The sequence below is a fragment of the Stigmatopora argus genome, chromosome 12, assembly GCF_051989625.1.
Source record: "Stigmatopora argus isolate UIUO_Sarg chromosome 12, RoL_Sarg_1.0, whole genome shotgun sequence".
Lineage (NCBI taxonomy): Eukaryota > Metazoa > Chordata > Actinopteri > Syngnathiformes > Syngnathidae > Stigmatopora > Stigmatopora argus.
This window is the reverse complement of record NC_135398.1, coordinates 16,792,226-16,806,873: the sequence shown is the minus strand read 5'-3', so window position 1 is coordinate 16,806,873 and position 14,648 is coordinate 16,792,226. Positions and strand designations below refer to the sequence as shown.

The 14,648-nt window shown below is 42.0% G+C and overlaps 1 protein-coding gene across 5 annotated transcripts in view; it reads right to left on the bottom strand.

Moving 5' to 3' along the window:
• dis3l2 (DIS3 like 3'-5' exoribonuclease 2) overlaps positions 1–14,648 on the bottom strand; it is a 73,507-nt gene that overhangs the window by 21,092 nt on the left and 37,767 nt on the right. For all 5 annotated transcript variants that reach the window (XM_077614380.1, XM_077614382.1, XM_077614381.1 and 2 more), the window contains 9 exons: positions 13,897–14,126; positions 13,654–13,827; positions 8,315–8,394; positions 8,119–8,231; positions 7,872–7,979; positions 7,531–7,764; positions 5,141–5,220; positions 2,919–3,102; positions 2,714–2,800 (listed from right to left, as the gene is read on the bottom strand). In XM_077614380.1, coding sequence (XP_077470506.1) covers positions 2,714–2,800; positions 2,919–3,102; positions 5,141–5,220; positions 7,531–7,764; positions 7,872–7,979; positions 8,119–8,231; positions 8,315–8,394; positions 13,654–13,827; positions 13,897–14,126 — 1,290 coding nt within the window. The remainder of the gene's footprint in view (positions 1–2,713; positions 2,801–2,918; positions 3,103–5,140; positions 5,221–7,530; positions 7,765–7,871; positions 7,980–8,118; positions 8,232–8,314; positions 8,395–13,653; positions 13,828–13,896; positions 14,127–14,648) is intronic.

Sequence of the window (14,648 nt, the reverse complement as noted above, 5' to 3'; positions counted from 1 at the left end):
GCTAGCCGGACGCTATTCCGAAACGATCGTTCGAAAGAATTATCAGGGAAAAGCAAAGGGGGGACTTTGCGTGTACATACACAATGAATGGTGCTGCAACAGTAGGATCATTAATACTCACTGCTCCCCGGATTTAGAGCTCTTGGGAGTACGGTGCAGGTCCTTCTATCTACCTAGAGATCTAACGACTGTCATTGTAATGGCTGTTTACATCCCACCGGATAACATTAGCACGGCACTTAGCCTCCTGCTAGCGGCTGTAAACAAACAGCAGCTTGACCACCCAGATGGAGTCTTTTTTGTCGCTGGTGACTTCAACAAAGCATGTTTAAAGACTGTTCTGCCTAAATCTATCCAGTACGTGAAGTGTCCCACCAGAGGAGCTAAAACTCTAGACCATGTTTATTCTAATATCAAACATGCTTATAGAGCCACACCCCTCCCTCACCTTGCTGAATCAGACCATCTCTGCGTGTCCCTCACCCCCGCATACACCCCACTCCAGAGGCTAACAAGGCCACAAATAAAGATAATAAAAACATGGCCCAAGGACGCCCTTTCTCAGCTGCAGGACTGTTTTTCCCGCACCATTTGGGAACTTTTTGAACACCACAACCTCCAGGACTACACGGACACTGTACTTTCCTACACCAAAAACTGCACGGGTGTCACTGTTAATAAACGGATACGGGTTTTTCCGAACCAAAAACCCTGGATGACCAGTGAGACACAGGCACTCATCAAATGCCGTAACACCTCCTTCAGGTCAGGGGACAAGGTACAATACAGCGCTGCCAGAGCAGAGCTGAAGAGAGGCATTAAAAAGGCCAAGGCAGCATATACAAGGAAAAGGAGCACTTCACAGGAAATAACCCAAAGAAGATGTGGCAGGGAATACGACATATTACCAATTACAATGACAATAATGTGTCTATTAACGCAGATGCCTCACTAGCAGAGGAACTAAACCGTTTCTTTGCCCGCTTTGAGACTGACAAATCAGACCCAGTCTCAACACATCCACCACCACCCTGCAGCAGTAGAAGTGAGACAGGTACTGCGGACTGTGAACGCCAGGAAGGCTGCTGGCCCTGACGGAGTACTTGGGAAGGTGCTCAAAGCCTGTGCTTCCACATTACAATGTGGTACGCTGGAAGCAAAGGCAGCAGACAGAAAGGCCACGCAGAGAGTGATCAACACTGCCCAGAAGATCATCGGCTGCTCTCTGCCCTCACTGGATGACATTGCCACCCCTCGCTACCTTACCAAAGCCAGGAACATTGTCAGGGACCAATACCACCCTGGTCACAAGCTGTTCCAGCTGCTGCTCTCTGGCAGACGCTACAGGTCTCACAAAGCACGGACAAATAGACTCAAGGGCAGTTTTTTTCCCACAGCCATCAGGACTCTGAACTTGCGTTAGCACGACACACAATCCCTTCTGTGCAATAACTTCGGGTTGTGCAATACCAATGTGCAATATCTTAGACTGTGCAATATTTTAGAATTCACCTAGCCGGGATGTGACGTTTATATTACTATTTATGTTTTTTTTACTGGGAAAACACACTGTGTAGTAGCACCACCAATTTCGTTATACGCAGCTGTGTATGATGACAATAAAGGCTTTTGATTTGATTTTGAAAATCACATTGTTTGATTTTTAAAGAATTTATTTCCAAATTAGAATGGAGAATAAGTATTTGGTCACCTACAAACAAGCAAGGTTTCTGGCTGTCAAGGAGGTCTAACTTCTTCTAACAAGGTCTCCACTCGTTACCTGTATTAATGGCATCTGTTTTAACTCATTATCGGTATAAAAGACACCTGTCCACAACATCAGTCTCTCATACTACACTATGGCCAAGACCAAAGAGCTGTCGAAGGACACCAGAGACAAAATTGTAGACCTGTCCCAGGCGCGGAAGGCTGAATCTGCAATAGGTAAAATGCTAGGTGTAAAGAAATCAACTGTGGGAGCAATTATTAGAAAATGGAAGACATACAAGACAACTGATAATCTCCCTCGATCTGGGGCTCCATGCAAGATTTCACCTCGTGGCGTCAAAATGATAACAAGAACGGTGATCAAAAATCCCAGAACCATACGGGGGGACCTAGTGAATGACCTACAGAGAGCTGGGACCACAGTAACCAAGGCTACTATCACTAACACATTGCGCCGCCAGGGACTCAAATCCTGCAGTGCCAGACGTGTCCCCCTTTCTGAAGCCAGTACATATCCAGGCCCGTCTGCGGTTCGCTAGAGAGCATTTGGATGATCCAGAAGAGGACTGGGAGAATGTGTTATGGTCAAATGAAACCAAATAGAACTTTTTGGTAGAAACAGGTTCTCATGTTTGGAGGAGAAAGAATACTGAATTGCATCCGAAGAACACTGTTAGGATTATTAGTTTTACATTATTATATATTTGCTTGCAATGAAGAATGCTTTGCTTTACTATTAAACTTAGTTTCATATTATTATTTATGGTTGCTTGCAATGCTTTGCTCCTGAGAACTTTAGGTAGACTAAACACACAACATATTCAAATTTTTAGGCCACTTGCAAAATGTATTCTTACACCACGTTTTTCAACTGTGCAATTCATAGTCCCCCCTCTCCTGGCATCAATTATTTTTTGACTGAAGGGGCTCAAACATTTGTATTCCATTGTAAAGGCAAGTGGCATGTACCATCAATCAAGCTCACCTGCATAGTCCTGGAGCACATGTGGGTGAGGACCTCTTTCCGAGCAATGGAATATTGATCTTTACCAAAAGTAGAAAGCAGACTCTTCTACATGTTAAGAAAAAAGTAAAACACTGCAATTACAAAATATGACTTGACAAGTTAACTTCTTTAGGATTTTTAACAATCCAAAGGTTTCATTTATGTTTAAAATATCGGTACCAACATTTAACGTGCCAGCAGAAGAAAGGTCAACGTCAATGCCCAGCTGATCACACAGCTCTTGGAGCTCGTCCACCATCTTAGCCTTGGGTGCAGGGTGGCATCTGAGCAATGCTAGGTCTGGGAAGCATTTATAAATATGGTGGGCTGTGGCAATGTTAGCTAGGAGCATAAACTCTTCAACCAACCTAGAAAACCGGAAACAAAGGCAGCAGAGATGTAGTTCCCATTTTGAGGAATTTTTGATTTTATTTATTTTTGGAGGTCTGGGTCTATTTTGCACTAGTTTTAGATCCATATGCCTTCTGGGTTCAAACCTTGACCGCAGTCTGGTAGGTAATGACCTCTAGTTCAGATAAAACTATAGTCGCGTCCCTGAATTTTTATGATTGATACAATTTTAAATATTTTAACTCAGGAGTGGCAAACAAGTTAGAAAAAAAGAGCCAAAATTTGAAACTGTCAGAGTCAAATAGGCCACACCTTATATCAGAAGAAGCATTAAAAAAATTGTGTGTCAGTCCTCCCGGGCCAAATGAATTGGCGTGTCATTGCCATCAATGGGAGCCAATAAATTCATAATAATAATGACGATAACGAGGATGGCGATAATGATAACAATGATAATAATATCAATATCAATAATAATAACAATCACTACAACAACAATAATAATAATAATAACAAAAAATATATATTATTTGCTACATAATTAGCTGGGATAGACTCCAGTACCCCCTTGGAGCAGAGCGATAGCAAGCCAATTTGAAACATTTTCATCTATATTCACCATGGATCACGTACTCTTGCTCCATTTTCACAAAGAGAAGTTTGGTTAAGCATGACAAGGTTTACCGTATTTACTCGCATATAAGCCGCTTTTGTCGGACAAAAAAATGAAACACAGAACAAAATGTATTTTGACCACTATGAATATAATTCAAGGAAAAAATAAACCGTATCTTGCATAAATCGTGAAAAAAACTCACTTGTGCCAGTAACTACTTGCTCAGGGCATCGCCATCTTACCGTATTTTAATGTGCTCTGACCGTAGCTTTTACCATGTCAGCACATCACAATTGTTAGGGCTAATCGGAGGTCTTGCGGTTGATCGTTAAAATATAAACCTTGATACCTGCGTAATGTGTATGGTATTATTACACCCAGAGACTTAGTGAACACTATGTATACCGCTATGGGCATATTTCCTGGTTGTGCTTACGTTACTTCCTTTTTTAGTTTGTCTACGTGCAGACAACACCGTCCCTTTCGGAACACAGAAAGGAAATGATTGTACATTTATGATTATGAAATAAAACAAAATTCCACTTTGATATTTTTTTTCTTTTTATTTCTTGTTCGAAAATGACAACTATTGGAGTAATATGAACCATCGAAAAAAAATGAGATATTTCGACATTAGAAGCAATTTGGCCGCCACAACACACACTTCTGGTAAGAAAATTCTAATTAATGTCATTAAAAAGCATCGGGTTCTCATCAAGATAGACTTATTTCTTTTTTCAAAATGAATAATTTGATATTTTACATTTACGAAGACAGGCATATTAACTTATGATATTGACCCTAATAATATGCTTTTGATTCATACAGTATCTCAGAAATATCACGCGTGATGATTTTTCTTAAGATATTCCCTTCAAGGTGAAAATTGTGAATCGGGGGGCGGCTTATACGCAAGAAATTGTAAAATTTAATTTAAGGCAATTTCAAGGGTGTGGCTCATACGCGCAGGCGGCTTATATGTGAGTAAATACGGTAAGTCCTTTTATTAGCTTTTATTTTTATGTTCTGTAAAACAGAAGTTGTTCAGTGTAGGTTAGGGTGGACAACTTTTGGCAACATAAAAGTCATTCTGAACACAAAAACGGAATTTAGCAAAAAGTGCAATGCGAGCAGCAAAACGAGACTGTTCGGAATGCAGCCTTAGAAATGAAATAAACAGATTACAAAACACAGTAACATAATTGGCTTCTGAGCTGTTTTTAGTATTGGCATTCATGGGCGTCATTAGAAAATATTTGTTGAAAACGTGAATATAGATGAAATCAGCATGTAAATTCTAATGTATTTCAGGCAAAGTTAGATGCTCTTATTCGGCCGTTTGCTTCCAAACCTGTTGAATTCATTTATATCAAGGTACATTGCAGTGGTGTTTAGAGAAAAAAAGTTAAGAAATGTGTCATAGAGGGACATATACTAACTTGTTGCTATCTCTGTACTGGTAAATGTAGCATCCTTGAGGCATCAGGGTCTCTTTGTCCAAGGTGAAAGAGAGTTTCAACTGGAACAAAGACCAAAATATGTGTGTAACTAAAAGGTCCATCTTTAAATCCAGTATAGCCACCATAGATTAATCTTTAAAAAGAAAACTTTCAAATACACACGGACAAGTGTGCCCCAGCACAGTAATAGGCTGGGACCACATGCAGGCACAATAATTTGGCAATTAATAATAAGGCAAAGAATAAATAATGAGACTCGAGGACGGAAACCACGTAGAAAGAGCATTGTTGACTCAACCTCAGAACTATTTGAAGCACTTTTCACGCAGGAAAAAAAATCCAACTAAACCCGGGGCGTATTCACACCTGCCCTGTTAACTACGGACCAAACCTAAAAAGCCAGTGATGGGCAGCTTTTAGGCTGGTGTGAATACAAACCTCGCTGCAGGGGTCGTCTCGGTTCGCTTCACGGTGGACTGTGGTGCGGTTGATTTTCTGTGTGAAACCCACTGCACCGGGTTGTGGCCGAATGGGTAATCTCAACTCTCATCTCATCTTCTCTCCCTTTATCCGAAGTCGGGTCGTGAGGGCAGCAGCTTCAGCAGGGAGGCCCAGACTTCCCTCTCCCGAGCCACTTCATCCAGCTCTTCTAGGAGTATCCCAAGCCAGCCGGGAAACATAGTCTCCCCATCGTGTCAGAGATCGGCCCCGTTGCCTTCTCCCGGTGGGACGTGCCCGGAACACCTCTTGAGGGAGGCATTCAGGGGTCATCCTGATCAGATTCCAGAGCCAACTCATCAGGCTCCTCTCGATTCGGAGGAGCAGGGGCTCTACTCTGAGCCCCTCCCGGATGACCGAGCTTCTCACCTTATCTCAAAGAGAGAGTCTAGACATCCTGCGGAGGAAAATGATTTCAGGTATTGTATCCGGGATCTTGTTCTAACCCTCAGGACCCACAAACTGTGACCATAGATGAGGATAGGAACGTAGATCGACCGTTAAATAGAGAAAAACGCCTTTTGGCTCAGCTTCTTCTTCACCACGACAGACCGGTGCAGAGTCTGCATCACTGCAGATGCTGCACCGATACTCCTGTCAATCTCCCGTTCGATACTTCCCTCACTCGTGAACAAGACCCCAAGGTATGTAAACACCTCCACTTGGGGTAGGACCTGATCCTTGACCCGGAGAGGGCATACCACCTTTTACCGACCGAAGACCATGGTCTCAGACTTGGAGGTGCTGATTCTCATCCAGACCGCTTTACACTCGGTTGCGAATCGTTCCAGCGAGACTTGGCGATCACGGCCAGATGAAGCCAACAGGACCACATAATCTGCAAAAAGTAGGGATGCAATACTGAGGCCACCAAACCGGAACCCCTCAACGCCACAACTGCGCCTAGATATTCTGTCCATAAAAGTGATGAACAGAATTGGTGACATAGGGCAATCCTGGCGGAGTCCAAAGCCCACTGGAAACGGATCCGACTTACTGCCAGCTACACGGACCAGACTCTGACACCGGTCTTAGAGGGACTGGACCCCACGTAAGTTCCTGAGCCCCATACTCCCGGAGTATCTTCCACAAGACCGCCCAGAGGACACGGTCGAACGCCTTCTCCAAGTCCACAAAGCACATGAAGACTGGTTGGGCGAAGTCCCTTAGTGTTTCGGATTTCATCATCACACATTGAATCCTGTTTGATTTGCCCAATACCCGGTCCAGACCATTTTGTTCAATAATAGAACATTTTCTGTACATGCGTAGGTTTGTACTTTGGTCCAAAGAAAGTGGACATTATTGGTGTGAATACGCAGTAAATTAAAAAATTATATTGCTTTTGGAGCGATCCTCTATGTAAATTGTTTTGTACAGTTAAAGTAAGGTAGCTGATACAAATTCAATACAATAATTGCGCATGCACAAGAACTTGTGCGCTATAGTCAAAGTCAAGGCTGAGAAGCAGGAAACATTCGGCAATCTGGCTCATTTCTTTTGCAATATGGTCCGAAAATGCCACCATAGCAGTACATTCCAGATTCACTGTTTAAAACTTTGCAGTTTTGTGTATCAATCTGCATATAAATTAAACTAGCAGGATGAGTTGCTAACAATGAGTCTGCACTGCCCTATTATGTCTAATAATTCGGGAATTTATAATAAACAAATAAAACCACAGCCTTAGCGGCGATAAATACCAGCCCAACCTACATAGATGCCAAGTTTCAAGACGATTGGTTGACCAATAATAAGAGAAGAACTTCAATTTTAGTGTCCACAATTAGAATAAGACCAACAACATGAGTGACGACTCGACATCCCTAAAGCCTGAAAATATATTTGACGGACTACTAAGTACAATTAACCTGGTCCAGTCGGAGTGCTCCTCCAGATAAACGCTGAGCTCTGAGGTTCTTAGCAATTGAATGCAGATTCCGCACAGCTTGGTGGATCACGACAATGGATTGCTCAGGGTCCACAGGTGGCAACTCTGCAGCAGCAAACTTTTTGTCCGGGAACTCAATCATGATCTGAGCATGATCATAACTCAGCTTGACACAGGAGCGAATGACGGAGCGGCCGAACCACTCACTCAGGATCTGTGACCAAAGATAACCGGAAAATATTATGGTGACTATGTCAAGCGAGCTGATTTTTCATTTTATCAATTGTTGACCATTTCCCATTGCATCTCAAATAAACATACCTTTCCTTCTGGTGTGATTTTCCATATGACAGAGAATGTGAGCCTGTCATTGAGTGGGTTCAAACTGCATAGCTCCTCACAGAGAAGCCTTGGCAACATAGGGATGACCTGGATGGTGAGAAAGCGTAGAGTCGTGTTGAAAAGCCACAGTTAAAACAGTTACCCATAGAGCTATTATGAATTTCAGCTGACAAACTATGGAACATATTCAGACTATTCAAATCAACTAATAGTTTTGAATACTCACTCTCTGAACAAGGTAAACACTTGTGGCGCGCTGGCTGGCAATCTTATCCAAAGCATTGCCCTCCTCCACAAAATAACTGACATCTGCAATGTGAACTCCTACTTCATAGTTTCCTGGTATACAGATATACAATGAGATCAATTCTTAAAAAAAAACCTTTAAACAAAAAAAGAGCTTCAACATGAAAGCCAATTACCATCGGGAAGGCATTTACAGGACAAGGCATCATCCAAATCTCGAGCAGTATCTGGGTCAATTGTAAAGATGCACTCCTTCCTAGACATTACACCGCACAAATCCTTAATTAAGCCAATGAATGCAACAGCTAAATAACGCATGTCCATCATTCTGATTATGCTATCCTTACATATACAGTGGTACCTTAAGATACGAGCTTAATGCGTTCCGGGACTGAGCTCGTATGTCGATTTACTCGTATCTCAAATCAACCTTTCCCTTAGAAATGAACTAAAAACAAATTTATTTGTTCCAACACTAAAAAACAACCAAAAACAGGATATTGGAATGGAAAAACATTTTTAATTGGTTCTAATTCGCCATCTATTCACAAAGTAACAAATAACTAGTGGTTATGATGTTTAATAGTACAGACGCTCCCCTACTTACGAACATACGACTTACGAACAACGGTACATACGAACATGTCTGCAATTGCGTTTATGTTGAAAAATGTTCGTAAGTTCGATTTTGTATTTTTTTCCCCGAGTAGTCCTTCTTTCCGCCGCTAATACCGACGCCTGGCGCTGTGAGAGCTCAGCTCACCCAGCATCTACCTTCTTCTGTCCAATTCGTTGCAATGCGGAAGTGCGTGAACGTATCTCCAGTGCGCCAAGAACCTTTTTCATTTGTATCATTAAATATCTCGTGCATCCATTATTGAATATGGTTGGTAAAAAGCGAAAGGCTTCTATTGAGGGAGGTGCAAGGATTAGGCAAGCCATTTCATTTGAAACGAGTGGCAATAATAACGAAGCTTGATGCACGTGAGAGTGGTGAGCGTTGCACGAGCATACAACTTGAATCGTTCGACCGTCAGTACCATTTATAAACAGAAAGATCGAGCAGCAGGTCCCAAATATTGAACGCTGCACAAAGTTTGCAAATCAATTGAATGATGCCATACAGTGCTACCGCATCATTTATGATGAAAAGAAGAAAACTGTGCAATCGTCGTTAGATCGCTTCTTTCGGCCAGTTTCTAATACATAAATCTCTCTCTCTATACAGTACTGTACATATTCTCTCCATTTTATTAAATGTTTTTTTCAGTACAAACCAATGCGTGTTACTTATACAAGCCTTAAACATACAAATGCACTTATATAAACCTTCAATATACTTATATAGGCCTTAAACATGAATTATAATACAAAATATAGCACTGAATCAACTTACAAACAAATTCAACTTATGAACAATCGCTCGGAACCTAACTCGTAAGTAAGTAAGGGAGCGTCTGTACTAAAATTACCGTATTTTCACGACTATTCGGCGCATCGTATTTTAAGCCACAGTGTCAGTACATGTGCTATTTCTGTATTTTAGACACACATAGCACGCACCGTTTGATCAGACGCATATATATTATATATTGATGAACATCGAAACGCAATAGCGCTGGCTACCGGAAGCAGCCTATTTCCGGGTTCCGGTGCGCAGTGACTGCTGGGAAATATAGTTCTTGCACGCTACACCCACACGTTAAAAACACGTTTTAAAAAGGCAACGGAAGCAAAACTGAGTTCGGTTGTACTTTATTTAGACATTTTACAACTCACTCACGTCATCATCACCCACAAATCCCTCAAAGTCCTCATTTTCTGTGTCCGAATTAAACAATTGCCCAAACGAGCCTTCCAAAAAGCCGGGTCCCCTCTCTTCGTTCTCAGAGTCACCGTCATTTCCGTGTGGCTCCTTAGAAATGATGCCGGCTTTGGCAAAAGGTCGAACAACCGTGCAAGCAGACACGTTTGCCCAGGCGGCCAAAATCCATTCACAAATCGTAGCGTAAGAAGCCCGGCACTGCCTGCCACTTTTCGTGAAGCCGGGCATGGCATATATATATATTATTTATGGGTGATTATCGAACCGTAATAGCGCTGTCTACGAAAGCAGCCACAGACGCTATTTCCGGTGCGCAGTGACTGCTGGGATAAATAGTCCTTTTGTCAATACACCCAGGTTGACGGCTGTGATAACTTGCACTAATAGTATCAATATACTACAACGAACACACTAATTTGGTGCTACATGTACCAAATGCACACTACACCCGCACGCTAAAAACACGTTTTTAAAAAGGCAACGGAAGCAAGACTGAGTTCGGTTGTACTTTATTTAGACATTTTACAACTCACTCACGTCATCATCACCCACAAATCCCTCAAAGTCCTCATTTTCTGTGTCCGAATTGAGCAATTGTCCATTGAAAACGCTGAGTTTAATACGTTCGTCCAGGCGGCCACAATTCATTCGCAAATGGTAGCTAGCTAGTAGCTAGCGTAACTATTCCAATGCTGTCTTCCATGGTTCGCAACTGTGTTGATGCCAATCGCCAGGCCACAATCCATTCACAAATAGTAGTTAGCTAGTAGCTAGCGTAACTAGTATTCCAAGGCTGTCTTCTATGCTTCGCAACTGTGTTGATGCCGATCGCCAGGCCAGTCCATTCGCAAATAGTAGCTAGCTAGTGTTGATGCCGATCGGCAGGCCACAATCCATTGGGTGTATTGACAACAACAAAACTACATATCCCAGCAGTCACTGCGCAGTACTTTATCTACGGGAAAATAGTAGAGTCGGGGGCTGCTTGCCATAGTTGTCCTATCGACGGATTTATTTTATTTTATCGTGATAACAATTTTAGTATTGGTCCATCTATAAAGCGCACTGGATTATAAGGCGCCCTGTCTATTTTGGAGAAAATTTCAGATTTTTATGTGCGCCTTATAGTCGTGAAAATACGGTAGATGGATTTCGTGGAGGGCAGAGAGAGAGAGAGGTACAGAGAGAGAGGGAGTGAGAGAGACTTTTTGCACGGCAACGCGCTCGTAACATAACAAACAAATTTAAATGAACTTGGATTACGATAGACACATTCAAAAATAAATTTAATCTAACCTTACACTAAACTTAATTCTAATTTTGTATTAAATTTTTATACCATTCTTCTCCTGGGTTGGATTTATTTGCCCCGCCTCCACCCTGACTTTCAGCTGCAGTTTTTAAAAGAAACCTATCGAGGGTTGTTTGCTTTTGTCTTACCTTCAAAATATTCCGAAAATAATGCACACAAATGTCCTCACAATAGTCATGGCTCTCTTGAGTTTCCAGTTATTTCTACAACTCTGATTTTTCTCTGATAGAGTGATTGGAACAGATACTTCTTTGTCACAAAAAACATTCATGAAGTTTGGTTCTTTTATGACTTTATTATGGGTGAACAGAAAAAGTGATCAAATCTGCTGGGTCAAAAATTTACATACAGCAGCGCTAATATTTGGTAACATGTCCCTTGGCCATTTTCACTTCAATTAGGCACTTTTGGTAGCCATCCACAAGCTTCTGGCTAGCTTCTGGTTGAATCTTTGACCACTCCTCTTGACAGAATTGGTGCAGTTCAGTTAAATTTGATGGCTTTCTGACATGGACTTGTTTCTTCAGCATTGTCCACAAATTCTCAATGGGGTTTAAGTCAGGACTTTGGGAAGGCCATTCGAAAACCTTATTCTAGCCTGATTTAGCCATTCCATTACCACTTTCGATGTGTTTGGGGTCATTGTCCTGTTGGAGCACCCAACTGCGCCCAAAACCCAATTTTCGGGCTGATGACTTTAGGTTATCTTGAAGAATTTGAAGGTAATCCTCCTTCTTCATTATCCCATTTACTCTCTGTAAAGCACCAGTTCCATTGGTAGCAAAACAGCCCCACAGCATAATACTACCACCACCGTGCTTGACGGTAGGCATGGTGTACATGGGGTCAAAGGCCTCACCTTTTCTCCTCCAAACATATTGCTGGGCATTGTGGCCAAACAGCTCGATTTTTGTTTCGTCTGACAACAGAACTTTCCTCCAGAAGGTCTTATCTTTGTCCATTTGATCAGCAGCAAACTTCAGTCGAGCCTTAAGGTGCCGCTTTTGGAGCAAGGGCTTCCTTCTTCCACAGCAGCCTCTCAGTCCATGGAGATGCAAAACACGCTTGACTGTGGACACTCACACCTGTGTTCCAGCAGCTTCTAATTCTTGGCAGATCTGCTTTTTGGTGATTCTCGGTTGAATCTTCACCCTCCTGACCAATTTTCTCTCAGCAGCAGGTGATAGCTTGCGTATTCTTCCTGATCGTGGCAGTGACAAAACAGTGCCATGCACTTGATGGTGATTGTTTGGGTGGGTGGGTGGATGGGTTATGTGCGTGCGCGCGTGCATATGTGTGTGTGTATGTGTACATATATATATATTTTTTTCCCTGGTGTATATATATATATATATATATATATATATATATATATATATATATATATATATATATAAAACAGTGGCGGGCCGTCAGGGCCTTCAAGGCCTTCTCTGCTGGCCTAAGAAATATCTGAATCATATATTATATTTTGTCCATCAATACTTATTAAATAATTCCAAATTGTCTGTTAGCTTCCTTTAATTGCTTTTCCCCCTGGTTGCACTGCTTCCAGATGTGTGCTTTCATATTGAAGCATTTAACCAATCACATTTCAGCCATTATTTGTTGCCAGGGTCAGAAATCGACAAGCGTCGATAAGACTGTTGCTTTAACCAATCAGATTTCTAGTTGGCAACACCACAATGCATTGTCGCAGGCATAGGGATATGTCATTGCCTTGTCGCAGGCGTGGGGGTACGTCATCGCTTTCAACAACTATGATTGGCTAGTGATAGTGTAGGCGGGCCAAAGCCAGAGTGACCCAGCCAGAGCTTGCGAATTCAACCCACAATGGCCGACGGATGAAAACAAATGGATTTGGTTGCAGATTTGCTGGCAAAGCCATTTTCCAGATGGACTTTTCCAGAAAAAATGGACATAATTAAGAAAGGGCGGTCAACTCCGAAGCTAGCAAGCTTGTTACAACCGGGAAAAGGGTTTGTCCGCCACATTCAGTTTGCTAACTACAAGCGCTACTCCTGGCTCACGGGCTCCGAGGAACACTGCAAATTGTATTGCTGGGAGTGCTTGTTATTTGCCACCGAACGACATGGTGTTTGGAGCAACACTGGATTTGCAAATTTGACTTGTTTAACCAAAGCAGCAACGAGACACCAACGCACTGCCGGACACCAACGGTGCTCTCCATAACTTTTTAGGAAACCCGAGTTCAGCGAGGAAGGATTATGAAGTAAATGTGTGTGTATATTTTATATTTATATACATATATATATATACACACACACACACACATTTACTTCATACTGCATATTAACTGGGGTTACAGTTGCTTTGTAAGAATGGAACTATATTATGCATAACTGTTCAAGTCTCACCTTAAGTCTTTTCTCTTGGCTATCTCCTGAGGTGGTATGTTCCAGGGGAAATTTTTGGGCAAGCAATTTATCACTTCACTCAAAAACTCTGAATAATCTACACCATACTCTATCAGAAGGCCCTCTGTTTCGGGTTCGATTTCCCCAGCTTGGCCCAATGTCTTCGCCAGTCGACTTATGGAACACAGGGTAAGGTGTGGTTGTTAACATGACAATGTGTAGTTTACACTCTGCAATATTCACCCCTCTGCAAAGTTGCTGTCAGCCGGACAGTTGGTGATGCGGCAGATGAATAGTGTATTGGCGTAGTCACTCGGGCGGGAGCAAAAGTCTTCAGGACAATCAGTCAGGGGAACATTCATCCTTGGCACACGGTGATCCACAGGGGAGAACAAGGCAAAAGGCTTGTCTGGTAGAAATTTTAGGGACCCTGTCACAGCCCTTGAATGCCTCTTTTCAACAATGTACACCACCTGGTATGGTATATTAATTATAAGCATGGTGTCATAAGCAATTTGAAATCATGAAGATCAAGGATAATTGGATTTTCATCAATTATATTTTTTATTACCATACTTTTCAGTCTATAAGGCCCCAAATCCTTTATTTTTCCAAAAACTCGACTGTACGTCTTGTGTATGAACCTGTTGTACCTTTTGAGTAATTTGTTTCTATTAAATAGTTTCGGTGTGTTACGCAGCCCAGAGGAGTGATCATTAGCCCCACGGTGTGGTGTAATGTGCAGCCTCATGGAGTGACATGTATATGGCATCAGACATATTTGCCATTCAGATTTATAACTCACAGTGGAGATGTTTACATCAGGGACTGGATAGCTTTTATTTTTTGTCTCCATGTGCGCCTGATCTCACCTATCAAACCCGCCAAAACCAAGTAAACACAACTAGTTCGGAGCCATGATTCCGGGTGGATTAACTAAAAAATCCAACAATTGATATTGATGTGAAAAATTCAAAGTTAAAATTAAAACCATG